This window comes from Silene latifolia, unplaced genomic scaffold (genome assembly GCF_048544455.1).
Source record: "Silene latifolia isolate original U9 population unplaced genomic scaffold, ASM4854445v1 scaffold_119, whole genome shotgun sequence".
NCBI classification, from domain to species: domain Eukaryota; kingdom Viridiplantae; phylum Streptophyta; class Magnoliopsida; order Caryophyllales; family Caryophyllaceae; genus Silene; species Silene latifolia.
In genome coordinates this window covers 946,266-959,816 of record NW_027413127.1, presented here as the reverse complement: position 1 = coordinate 959,816, position 13,551 = coordinate 946,266, and the positions used below count along the sequence as shown (strand labels likewise).

General features: G+C 37.8%; 1 protein-coding gene across 1 annotated transcript; it reads left to right on the top strand.

The window, feature by feature from the left end:
- Nucleotides 1–10,862: 10,862 nt before the first annotated feature.
- Nucleotides 10,863–13,016, top strand: LOC141637534 (putative protein phosphatase 2C 25). Its single transcript, XM_074447019.1, has 2 exons — nucleotides 10,863–11,531; nucleotides 12,149–13,016. Exons 1-2 carry the CDS (start codon nucleotides 11,121–11,123, stop codon nucleotides 12,821–12,823), a joined length of 1,086 nt encoding a protein of 361 aa, XP_074303120.1. The 5' UTR covers nucleotides 10,863–11,120; the 3' UTR covers nucleotides 12,824–13,016.
- The last annotated feature ends 535 nt before the right edge of the window (nucleotides 13,017–13,551 follow it).

The following is a 13,551-nucleotide window of genomic DNA, read 5'->3' as shown; positions in this document are numbered from 1 at the left end:
GTGATGTGCTGAGAAGATGCAGTAGCCCCTTTCCTACGAGCACCAATCTTCACAGGCGCAGGAGACTCATATCCGAGGCCGGCCCTGGTCACCATGAAGTTCCCATCTTGCTTGAACACTTCATGTTGCGCTTTGTTAAGACCGTACGGCTCAACTTCTATAACTTTGCCGAGAGGAGTCGGATTTGTAAAGTCATATCCAGCCTTCGCAAGTAGCTTGTAAGCATTGGAATCAAATATCCCCTTATTTTCCTCACTTGATGATTGACTGGATGAACAGACGAAACCATTCGGAGGAGGTCTCACAATCTTCATTTGAGATGAACTTGGTAGAGGTGAGTGTAACGACTTTGGCCACCCATTCCCGCTTGAACACCGGACTTGATTTTTTATCCTTAGGCTCTATCTTTGGTGTTAGACACTCTGCAAAAGGACTCTCTCCATCTTTGCGGCGAGATTTTGGGATGTATCGTAATACTGGTGGTGTAGTTTTCTGCGGCGTCTCTTGCTTCTTGGGTGATGCAACAGGAGTATCTGTTTTGCTGGCCTTGTCTACATCTTTCTTAACATCATTTTCTTTAGTAGGACTTGCAGCCTCATCCTCTTTGATGATGTTCTTTTCCCGCTTACCTCATTTTCCTGTTGAAGAGATGGTGGTTGGCATGAACTCACTGGAAGTACCATTCTCTTCAAAGAATTTTGCATCAGCGAAGAAAGAGTCGACCTTAGAGAAAGGTTTGGCGTCTCCGTCTATTTTCCTTTCGCCACCACGATAATATTTCAAGCATTGATGGAGGGTTGAGGCGACAACTCCGTTTTCGTGCTTCCAAGGTTGTCCCAGTAATAGTTTGAACGATGTCTTGCCATCCATGACATGGAACAATGTGTCGGAAGAAAGATCACCCATGGTAAGGTTCACACGGATCATGCCAACCGCACGCTCCCCATTCAAGTTGAAACCATGAATCATTGTTCGACTACTCGAGAGTTCATCCATTGTGATCCCTAATTCATTCATGGTGGATTTTGGCATGAGATTGACTCCTGAGCCTCCATCTATTAAGATGCGCTTGACCTTTTGCCCCCGGATGTACCCCGACACATAAAGTGGCCTGTTGTGAGGCTTGGATCCAAGAAGTAAATCCTCATCTGAGAAACTCAAAGCTGCATTACAGAGACACATCCAGTTGATTGCTCGGGAGGCTCGCATTTTCCTTCATCTTGCTGCGTACAATTACGGCTTCTCAAGTCCTTGAATTATCAACTTACGCTTATCTTTAGGTAGATGAAAGATTTGTTTCCACCCCATGTTTGTAGGAAGGGCATCGAGAGCACCACTACTTCGTTCTCTTTTTCGAAATGAGACCGTTGTGGTGATACCGCATCATCTAGGCCCCTTTCCTCATTCTTCTTTTCATTGTCGCCACCTTCGATGGGCGAGATGGTGCACGCAGTAACCTTGTTCATGAAATCTCGCGGGAAGAATACTTCTAAGGTGACGGGACTTGGTGGTTCTTGTTCCAGCAAATCAATTGGCAAGACATGTGGTTTGACAACTATTTTGGACTTTTTCTTTCCCTTCGTCTTGCGAGGTTTCGTCTTCTTTGATTGTTTTCTTCGACGGTGAACAGGTTGCGCTATGCCGCCTTGTTTGTTTCTTTGACTTCTTGCGCGTAACCAAAGTCCAACCCTCATCGTCATCTTCATGCTTCTTTTCCTCGTTCTTATCCTGAGGAGGTAGTATTTCTTCCAATGACGTTGGAGGTAGTGACGACAATGACCCTTGGATCTGTAATGCCACAGGCTCAAAACTCCCGAACTGCAACATATACACACATTGTCCTTGTTGTATAAATTGGCTCGTCAAAGTTGCTCCAAGACTACGGTAGTTTGATTTATGGTTACTGTGTCATCCAAGTCAAGAATGATCTTCCCCTCCTTGGAGAGCTGCATGATCTTCTCCTTGAGTGTTATACACTTTTCAATAGGGTGACTCACCAGCCTGTGATAACGACAGTAATTGGGATCGTTTGTCTTGTTTGCTTGCTCAGGGCGCTTGGACTCTGGCAATTGTATAACCTTCTTTTCTAAGAGGTCATCAAGCATTCCAGACAAGTCAGAATCTGGGAATGGGTATTTCTTTGCCTGCAACTCTTTCAATGTAGGCTTGTCTCGTTGGTAGTTGTAAGAGAATGACTCTTTCTTCTTTTCATACTTAGGCTTTGACGATATTTTCACAGGTGCACTGCTGGTTTCGACGACCATTGTTTCCTTTGTCAACGATTTGGAGTTCTTATCAATTTTCTTGAACTCCTTCTTTTCACTTGGCACCTTAGAAGAACTTGGTCGAGCACTACCATGTTCTTTGATTGTGATCTCCATGTCATGGGCGCGGGTAGCCGTGGTCTTGGAAGCTCTTTGGCATGATCCCTTTCGGGATGTAAAGAATGTCCCATTTCATCCCGTTGACGCACATTTCAATCAATGCCGACGCTTCACTTAAGCGATCTTTACATTCCGGACTCGGCGCACGCCACCTGTTGATGTAATCGGCGACGGGTTCATCTTGCCATTGAGTTGTTTTTGTCAACTCGCTCATGCGACTACGCGCTGGTCTTTGTAGAATCTGTTGAGGAATTCATCTTCCATGCGACCCCAACGTCGATTGACTCGAGTCCGGATCCGTGTACCAGTCGAACGCGATCCCTTTTAGCGAACGCACAAACTGCTTCACCAAACGATCACCTTCTGTCCCAGCATTGTTGCATGTCTCGACGAAGTGGGCGATGTGTTGCTTTGGGTTCCCCTTCCCGTCGAATCTGTTGAAATTTTGGAGGCGATAGCCGATGGCATCGCAGATCGTCAATCCTCTTAGTGTAAGGCTTGATGTAGCGTCCACTACTTGTCGAGCTATCATCCAACTGACACTTGATCGTCTTGGCTATTAACTCCTGCAGCTTCTCTTCAGTGAAGTTGCTGATCTCATTGTTTGGCTTTTCCCTATCCTCGCCAACTTCTCTATCGCTATCAACATCCCTATCGGTGTCACCATGCTCGCTCTCGGCCTTCCTGTCACGGAGTGCCAACACCTCCTTTTGGAGCTCATCAATTTTTTTGTTCTTTTCTTCATTTTCCTTCATCATCTTCTCAAGGAGTTCATTCATTTTCTGCATTCGATCCTCAAGAGTATCACCACTTATCACCATGATGACGACGCTAGGAGTTGATGTTTCTTTCTTCTTTGGCGACGCCTTGGATTTGCGAGGGGAAGCCTTTTTGTCAACCTTAACACTTCTAGTCTCCTCGCGTGAAGGAGAAGAGGCGGCGAAGCGACGTAGCGGCGAGCTATGGAGCGACGAGAGAACTTGCGCGGCCTAGTTGGGACGTGTGCGGAGCGTGGATCGCGGCGGCATTGACAATGACCTTCTTCGCCATTCCTCTTGTGGAGATGCCAACCGATGCGTAGCGAGGGGAGGTAGCAACAATGGGGTACCTGCAGATATCTCTGCGTAGGTCTTCTTGGATGGACTGGAGGAGATGCTTTGCTTAGTAGACATCTTCTTGTTTTGGTAGACTTGAATAAAACAAAGAGAGAGATGAGAGGTAGAGATCTTCACGTCGGGTTCACCAAAATTTGTAACAGCAAATTTTGTATTGCGATAACTGAAATACAAAACAAGGAAACAATTAAATTTTATTAATAAATATCAAAAGTACGTGTACAATCTCTAATGTATCCTCTGATTCTAATATGCCGTAAGGGGTACGTGTACGGGGTACACGTGAGGGGTGCGCGTGTAGACAAATTTAATTGCTCTACGCGCGATGTAAATTTGATTTCTTGAGAGGGTCGCGATGACTTGAATCTCTCTTGAAGGTTTGAACTTGTGATTGAATCTTCAACGCAGGCGGCACGCTTTGATGTGCTTGTTGACTGCTTGCAATGATTTTGACAGAGAGGATTTGTAAGAATTTGTACCTTGTTCTCTCTAGCTCCTTTGCAATTATGAATTTCCAACCCTTTGAATGAATGAGGAGAGCTCTATTTATAGAGTTTCAAATCCCCTTGTTGGACTTTGATGGTCACAGGGCCCATTTGTGGGTTTATAAGTAACCTTGGCCCAAATTTAATTCTTTCTGGGTTTAGTGATCCGAACAACTCCTTTTGTAATCCGAATCGGTCCATATTTTATTTAATCGGGACAAATTAATTAAATTAAGTTAAAATTTGGTATTAACTCAAAAATAATTAATTCATTTTATTTATTTGGCACTTTAATAAATTTTCCGTGCCTACAAATGTGATCAAAAAAATGTGGAGGATGATACGGTGCAACACAATACGCTCATTTATTATCATGTAACTATGTAAGTATTAATTTTTAAAAATCCATTTTACTCAGTTCAGTTCACTGTTAGCTCAGCTCCATGTTCAATTTCTTTCAATCGAAAAGTATATAGTCTAACAATGTTAATGAATTGAAAAGCGAGTCATGTACAAAACGGTTTTTTTCCTTAAAAGGAGAATTAGAAATTTAGTAGTCTTGGATTGTGCAAGAGGAAATGTAAAAAATGGAGGACTAAAATGGGAAGGAGTCAAAGTCAGGGTCCAAACACACAAGCTTGAAAAGGTCTATCTGGGTCTGATGAAAATGGGCCAAGTAAGAAGTGTACAAGTCCAAAAGTAGTCTAAAGCTGCCTTTAGTTGCCTTTGTTGCTTAGGTCAATTATCCTATGGATCTCTACACTTCAGTCTTTAGTATACCAAATCTTAGTTTGATTATAGTCAAGTGTAAATTAATTAACAATTAGTCTTGCTGAAGACGGGTCGGAGCAAGTGATGGATAATGTTACTCACAAAATGGATAAGGGAACAAGGTGAGGGCACCCCCATGTGCTTCCCTCTCTCCTCTATTTGGGTCATTTGTGAGGGAAAATGATATCCGTCATTCCAAAGTGACGGATACGTGTCGTCACAAATGAGATTTTGTGATTAATTTATCAAGGTGGAATATAAAATGTTAATTTCGTAATACTTCCTCTTTTTCACAACATGATGTATACACTTTTATTATTTTATGAGAAATATTTAATTAAATGTAAAAATATGTGGAAACAGACGGAGTATTATCCTATCTAACTATAATATACTCCAAATAAAGGGAGTATTATTTTGTGAGAAGTAGCATTTTTATAGACGGTTTTATTTTAACTTAATATTGACTATCTATTATGAAGAGAAGAGAGCCCCTAAACTGAGTTTAGCTGTTGGGAAAAATGTAAAATACCGAGTCATTTCTCAGCATTTGTAGGATAACAGATTATTTGCATGGTTTTATTATGGTCTCGGTTTTCTAATTTGAAAGGTCTAAACAAGCGGTTGAGATTTAAGTATTGTAAATACTAGGTCATATGCTCGAATCCTTCTCCCGCTTTATGTTGTACACTACTGTATGTATTAATCTTGTGCCTCATTTGACGCTAACTATACTGCCTTTCTTTCTTTAATCTTGTGCCTCATTTGACGCTAACTATATATCTTTTGAAATTAAAAAATGCGAGTTACAAGAGATGAAGCTTCTCTTTTGTGACTTGTAATATTTGAACAAAGATTCTTTGTCCGATATCCAAATAATTTAACATCTAAATTAACCAACACTGATTTACTCCATTATGATGATGCATGTCCATTGTCCAACGATGTGATATCGTCTAGACATATATGTCCCAGCCTACTAGAAATAATACAATAACGATTAAGGTTGCTACTCAAAATGTATTGACCGAAATCAAAACTAATCTAAATTAATCCCAACTAATATTTATTAATCCGACATATAACCTAATTTAAAGCTAATCGAGTAACCTGTTTATCAGATCAACTAGTTGTCTAGATCAACTAGTTGTCTAGTTCCCTTGGTCATATTATGTGTATCCAAGTGACATGAAGTCATGAACAATCCAACTAACAAAGTAGTTAAGTGTGACATAAAACTCGTTATTATTCTAGACTTTATTGTATATGAGAAATATAGTTGTTGGTGACTTCATGCAACAGTTAATTATTGTACGTTATCCGTGTTGATGAACTGCATATTACTGTCACAAAGACTACTACAGTCGATCTATACCTAATCAAACGCAACGGTCAATTAAAAGGATAGACAACTCATATAAGGATCCAAAGAAAGTTTAGTGCCTTTATTTGTAACGGTAACTTCATAGCAATTTCCGATTTGAAAGGGATATTCTTCTCATTAGCGCGGGTTTTGGTATTGTTGTGGGATTGTGGCTCCCTTTAATCATGGATTTTCACTAACAAACAAATGAACTCACGTAATTTATCAATCAATGTGTCTACTTAAGTAGGTTTTGTGTGAATCACATTAATAAAGAAAATGACGGTTTTATAATATAGAAGTAATAAACAAGTTTGATTTTATATGATTTTTCTAAAATATGCTTTTAGGGCATATTTTAGAAAAATCGCTATACTGTAAGTGTGAAGTATATAAAGGAGTTTTGTGATTATTATGCATCATACAACGATCTTCTTAGATTATCATTTAGAATCATGAGGAAATAAACAAAATAAAACAAGCTCTGAACCTTAACCTGATGTTATGCTTTTATGTATAACTCTAAGTAACACTGAATGTACCACGTTATCGTACACCTTAGGCAATAAATTAAAAGCCTAAGGTTTCATTCTACTATGACGATTGTGCTTTATTATTTACGCAGAATATGGTCAATTCTAATATCTTAATTGAAACCTAAGGTGTACAATAACGTGATATACTTAGTCTACCCGAGAATTTCCCTACTAACATGACGTCTATAGACTTTGATTTTTTGTATGTTGATTAACATATACTCGGAGGATATGATACTCGTACTACTTCGTATTTATAATAAGGGTTTTTCTAACGTGTATCCTTAGGGCACACAACATTTCTCATGATATATTCCTTTAATTCTTTCTATATTTAGACTCTTAATGTGTATCCTAAGAGTACACGTTAGAAAAACCCTTATAATAATAAATCCTAGTACTTAAAAGAAATAGTTTGAACACTCGTATATATATAATAATCCACTCCAAACAAAATCCTATATTAAAAAAGAAAAAAATTTAAAAAGCACAAGATCAGTCTTTCATTTACTATGTCGACCTCACAGTGTCGAGGATATAGTACTCGTTTTAATAGTATTATTTCTTAGCTTGATAACTTCATGCAATAATAAACGTGTTTGACCCTCCACATTAGCCGTTGATTCAAGACTTTAATCACTCCCCTATTCTAGTGTTTTCCAAAAGACTATCCTGCCCTTGCTTTCTACTTGGCTTTGATCCCTTCCCCAACCTCAATGTATTCTTACAATATTTTTTATTTTTTTTACATAAAAGTTTAGGTTTAAGATAAGCCTTATCCAATCTAAGGTCAAGGCAAATTACCGGCCTATTTGAAAATTTATAGTGATGTTTACAGATCACCTACTAAAACAGGGGCGGACCCAGAATTATTTTTATGGTGTAGCGAAATAAAAGTACGATAATTATTACGAAGTAGATGGATAGCATGTCTTATGGTACCTTGTACAGTTGTACCTCATAAAATGCTGCATACCCCGACCAAAATAATAAGGTAAATGCCAAATAAAAATTAAGATTATTAATAAAGAAACTAAAATTAATTTCAACGTTCAATTTTACCTCTCAGATATCACAAATTAAGCGAATTGATTTCATTATAAAGAAAATTAGCAATCTACCAAAATTATTGTACCCCATAAGATACTACATAACCAGACCGGAGATAATAAAATGACCAAAAATGATACGTAATATTATACTCAAAGAGATCTTAACCCATGCGGCAACGGCAATGGTGGGTCAATGGAGATGATAAAGAATATAAATTCTCATTTATGGAGTCAATATTAGTCACAAACTTATGACGAGTTAAATAAAATATACTCCGTATATGGATAGATAGAGATACAATTAGTCTTGCTGAAGACGGGTCGGAGCAAGTGACGGGTAATGCCACTCACAAAACGAATATGGGGGACAAGGTGGGAGCACCTCCATGTGCTTCCCTCTCTCCTCTATTTGGGTCATTTGTGAGAGAAAATGGTATCCGTCACTCCAAAATGACGGATGCGTGCCGTCACAAATGAGATTTTGTGATAGAGATAAGACATTTGTGACTTTCGGATACTATGGTTTTTGTTTTATTTATACGTGTGACCCGTCGCAAGCTTGTCGCAAACTTGTGACGAATATATACTCGTTACCTGGGAGACTTGCTAGATAAAGTAAATTGAAGAAAATAAAACAACTTGACTTTTTTCAAAAATTCTACCCGTATTAAGAATTTGTGAGAGATATTAAGGGCATATATATAGAAATAAATTCAATTAGCTAAGTATAAAATTATTCCACACTTCATATTAATCAAAGTTTAATAAAATGTGGATTCTTGACCAATTCATTTAATGTTCCATATTAATGGCATTAGGACAGATGGTTAACTAATTTACAGTATATTTATATGGAAGAATGAGAAACAAGTGCCATTAATGATGACTGATAATAAATTTTGGGACTTGCTAAATCCCGCACATCATATTACTTAATCCCGCACATTTTTCCCCTTTCTACCAAATATACCCCTCTCATTTCTCCCCAAACAAAAAAAAAAAAAAAAAAAAAATTGAAAACAGAAAACCCCAAAAACTCAAACGGACGAACAACTAGTCTACATGTAGCCCTCCCCAACACCCAATACCAATAGCCACCACCGGACAACCCTTCCCCTACCCCTCTCCCAGTGCCGACCACCATTCCCCTGCCCCTCCCAGCGCCACGACCGTCCACTTCCGGCGCCTAACACCCAGCGATACCATCACACAAACTACTTCAGCATGTTCGACGACGTTCAACCGCTGCCATGAATTGAATGGCCCACCGTGAACTCCAACCACCCTACTCCGGCCAGTTCGACGACCCCACAACCACCACTTGAAGACCAGTTCACTAATATGAATCTATCAATTCAAACCCTAATTGAATAAAAAAAATAATGAAAGAAACATTAATTAAACCAATTAAAAGGGGGTATTAATAAAACTATTGATAAAACAGAGAAATTATGTGTGGTATGTGCAAATTATGATCCATAATTGTCGAATTGTTAATGAATTGATTAAGTTTGTGAGAGAGAGAAAGGGCATAACTCTTTTTAGGTCTTCTTTTATGATGAAGGGTAGTGATGGAATTTCAAGGAAAAGTGTGCGGGATTAAGTAAAAGGATGTGCGGGATTTAGCAATTGCGTAAATTTTTGGTGTAGCAAAATCTAGTTTTCTCAAAAACTTTCATGGGGTTTGGTGTAGCACTTGCTACACCATAGGGTAACGTGGGTCCGCCCCTGTACTAAAATAGCTATATTTTAGCTAAATGGAAATCGAATCCCTGATTTCATGATCAGAAGGTAGACTCTTTACCATTTGGATCAACTCTTATTGGTATTATAAGACAATAATATGGGTATCATGTGAATCGTTAAGTCACTGAACATTGTATCACGATTGATTGCATACTCGAAAACATTTTATGATAAAAAACAATTGAAATTTCATTAGCTTTAATGAGTTCAAAATGTGACAAAGCGGTTATAATTTACTAAGCAAATACAATTTTTTTTTTTTACTAATCTTCTACGAGTAAGTCTTAACCATCGTAAATTTAGGGATGGCTTATAAAAATCCTTGAATGGTGTTGTTCAAAGTGATTAAAAGGCCGGTGACTCTCATTTATTTATACATTTGAATAAATGAAGTTGGTTAGCAGTAAAAGTACTTTGTAATAAAATTAAAAAAAAATGCTAAAATTTACTAATTTAATAAAAAACTTACCTAAAAGTTATAGCTAAGCCATGTGTGTTTGGCGTTAAAGTTAGATTAATAAAATTTAATTTATTTCAGTTCACATTTTATAAGTTCGGTTTAACTCAACATTTAAATTCATGTCTATCAACACAAAGAATTACATTATTATGACCACCCAAATCTCATTTCACATTTATTTTTAAAAAAATCATAAACAAGGATCCAAAACCAAAGTAATTTAAATTAAATTAAACTTAATTGAATTAAATTGAAGTAAACTGAAATTATTTTGTTAGTTAAAACTAACTGAAAAGATAGCTGGAACTTGAAAAAAATAGCTCAAACTGAAAAGTTAACTGAAATCTAAAAAGGTAACCGATAAGATAGCTGAAAATTAGGAACTGATAAGCTAGCTGATATAAAAAAGTGTTTAACAAACTAACTGAAAAGGTAACTGATTTTGATGAAATTACGTAAAACGATATGATAATTATTTAATACTTCGTATAGATTTAAAGAGTAAAAATGAAAAATCAAACCAAATCAGGTACCTGGAATCTCAAATGCTAAGTAACATTTCATTTTAGGTAGTTTATTTGGTTAAATAAGTTACTTACCAAACGCTTACAAAAAAATTAGATACCTGAATTTTTGTCAAATAAGCTTAAGCTACTTTGTTTAAATCAGGTACCTGAAATGCCTTACCAAACGGAGCCAAAGTTCAAAAGAACAAGCCTGAGGGCTGAGGCCTTAACTTGAGCTAAATTAAACTGAAGTGAGCTGAAATTGGGACTGATTTTGTGAGGGCAAAATTGGAAATGCAAGCTTCTAGCATAAGTCAAGAATTCAAAGCCAACGCATTATCAACACGTACACATTTCCCAAGGTGACCCCACCTTTGACTAAACTTCTCTCTCATCTTCTTCCCCTTATATATATACACCTCTCTTTCTTTCTCTCCCTTCTTCAAATCACTAATCACACAAACAACAATCACACAAATCACCAATCAAAAATCGGATCAAAACCCAGAAAAATTAAACGAAAACCCAGAAAAACCCATATAATCAATTTCAAAAAACCCTAAAAAAGAAAAAATCCCCAATTATATCAAATCCCTAATCAATTAATCAAAAATCCGATATAAAACCAATCAAAAATCGGATCAAAACCCACTTAAATTAGACCAAAACCCATATAATCAATTTCAAAAAACGGTTAAAAAAATGTCTGTTGCAGTATCAAATTCACCGGTTTTCTCACCTTCACATCACCATTACCATCACAACAACTCAATATTTTCATCACCGAGTTCTATATCTCCTCGCCCATGTTCTCCTTTGTCTAGACGCTCTTCCATCTCATCCAACCCCTTTAAGAAAAGTTTGGTCGTAGCCGTAAATGGGTCCGGCTCACCTCCCTCTGGATTGGGTGTGACGAAGCGGAAACGTCCCACCCGGCTTGATATTCCTGTTTTGCCAGTTGGGTTTAGTGAACCGGACCGGCCGGTTCATGGGGTTGATGTTGTTGAAGAAGAGAGAGATGGGTTTTACTCTGTTTGTTGTAAGAAGGGGAGGAGGTCTTATATGGAGGACCGGTTTTCTGTTGATGTTGAGATTAATGGTGATCATAAAAAGGTAATTTTATTTTCAAAAATTCTCATTTAATTTTGTTTATGTTAGTAAAATCGTCTCATTTTAAATTAACTGTATGTTATATTGAGACCGTCTCGTATAAGAATTAGTGATTCTAGTTATATTTAAATAGAAATGGTAAAATTTTGATTTTTGATGTTGAATTTGAAATTATTTATGAATTATGTGATGATTATATGATTTAGAAATGGAAAAAGTTTGGATTTTTGATGTTAAATAGGGATTATGTTTGAATATATGATGATAATAACTTGGAAAATACAAAAAAAATTGATCTTTGACGTTGAAAAGATGTTTTGAAGAGGGAAATTAGTTAATTTAGTTAAACCACAATTCTTGTTTAAGACGTCTTAACTTAAAACCGCTCTCATGAAAACTTGTTTTTAAGAGGGGAATTAGTTAATTTGGTTGAACCCCGATTCTTGTTTAAGATCGTCTTAACTTAAGACAGCTCTCATGAAAACTTGTTTTTAAGAGGGGAATTAGTTAATTTAGTTGAACCCCAGTTCTTGTTTAAGACCGTCTTAACTTAAAACCGCTCTCGTGAAATGAAAGGAGATTGTGATGTCTGACATGTCCTTTTGGTAATGTTTGTACAGGCTATATTTGGTGTATTTGACGGTCACGGAGGAGCGAAAGCTGCAGAATTTGCAGCAGAAAAGCTGAATAAAAACATCATGTCTGAGATCGAAAAGAACGTTAATGAGGGCGACATTAAGGAAGCGGTTAAGCATGGTTACTTAAAAACAGACTCTGATTTCTTGGAAGGAGAGTTACACGGTGGTTCATGTTGTGTCATGGCCTTGATCACTAACGGAGACCTTGTTGTGTCGAATGCTGGTGATTGTCGCGCTGTCATGAGCCGTGGTGGTATTGCTGAGGCACTGACTACTGATCACCGTCCTTCTAGACCTGATGAGAAGGCTAGAATCGAGGCTAAAGGTGGTTATGTCGATTGTTACAACGGGGTTTGGAGAATCCAAGGATCTCTCGCTGTATCGAGAGGAATCGGGGACAGACAACTAAAACAGTTCGTATCTGCTGAGCCTGAGACACGGGTTCTCAAAATCAGTCCCAATGACGAGTTTTTAATCCTTGCTTCAGACGGGTTATGGGATAAGGTTTCTGATCAGGAAGCAGTGGATATCGCCAAGGATGAAGCATCAGCACAGCCGCTTGCTGCTTGTAAGAAACTAGTCGATATGGCCGTCTCAAAAGGGACTCTTGACGATGTCAGTGTAATGATCATCCCATTGAAGCAATATATGCAGTAGCTTCCATAACTTCAGAAATGAGGGCAATTTTTCGACGGATTTAGGCTATTTTAATTCAGAACTGACTTCATAGATGTTTTAATACTGAGATCAATATATAGATAGGCTAATCATTCTTTGTTAATCTAATTGTTACGCACAGATTCTTTTGCAAGGCAATACAATTTTATCGGTTTATCCGAGCTTGGTCTATAATCTGGTACTGTATTTTCCATTTCGAGCGCTTTACCATTCGGTTTTATATCCTCATCAAACTTGGACACTTGAACTCTGAGTTTATGTCATGCCAAAACCAGGAGTTTTTCTTTTTTCTCTGGCTAACACTTAAACGCGTTCCTTTGCTGAAACGAGATGTTCTTTCTTCGTCTGAGCGATGGGAGGAGTCAGCTCAGTAACATGTCTGTATTTGCCTTGTACTGGCTTGCTACCTCTATTATTGAAATTTGAATGTCACTTTGAGGAGAAATGGAAAGGTCCATTTTATCTTTATGTTCCAGGTTTGGCCGTTTTTATCCTATGTTACTTCGACTCTTCTGATTCCCCCACGTACCTGTCTCTTAGTTTAATGTCCACCAAAGCGGACACTTCCTGTTGCTGTTCAGGCACTGCCTGCGCAGAAAGCATACAGTAAAATCAGAAATCAACGCGACAAAATGAATTCATCACTCACATACCCACTGCCTTTACGGTCCAGCATTGTCCAGGCCGTCTTTAACAGTTAGCGACAA

Bases quoted from the DNA above. Each gene is read 5' to 3' on its own strand.
- LOC141637534 (XM_074447019.1), top strand. From the start codon at position 11,121: ATGTCTGTTGCAGTATCAAATTCACCGGTTTTCTCACCTTCACATCAC. The intron at 11,532-12,148 runs GTAATTTTATTT...ATGTTTGTACAG, and splicing joins TTAATGGTGATCATAAAAAG to GCTATATTTGGTGTATTTGA.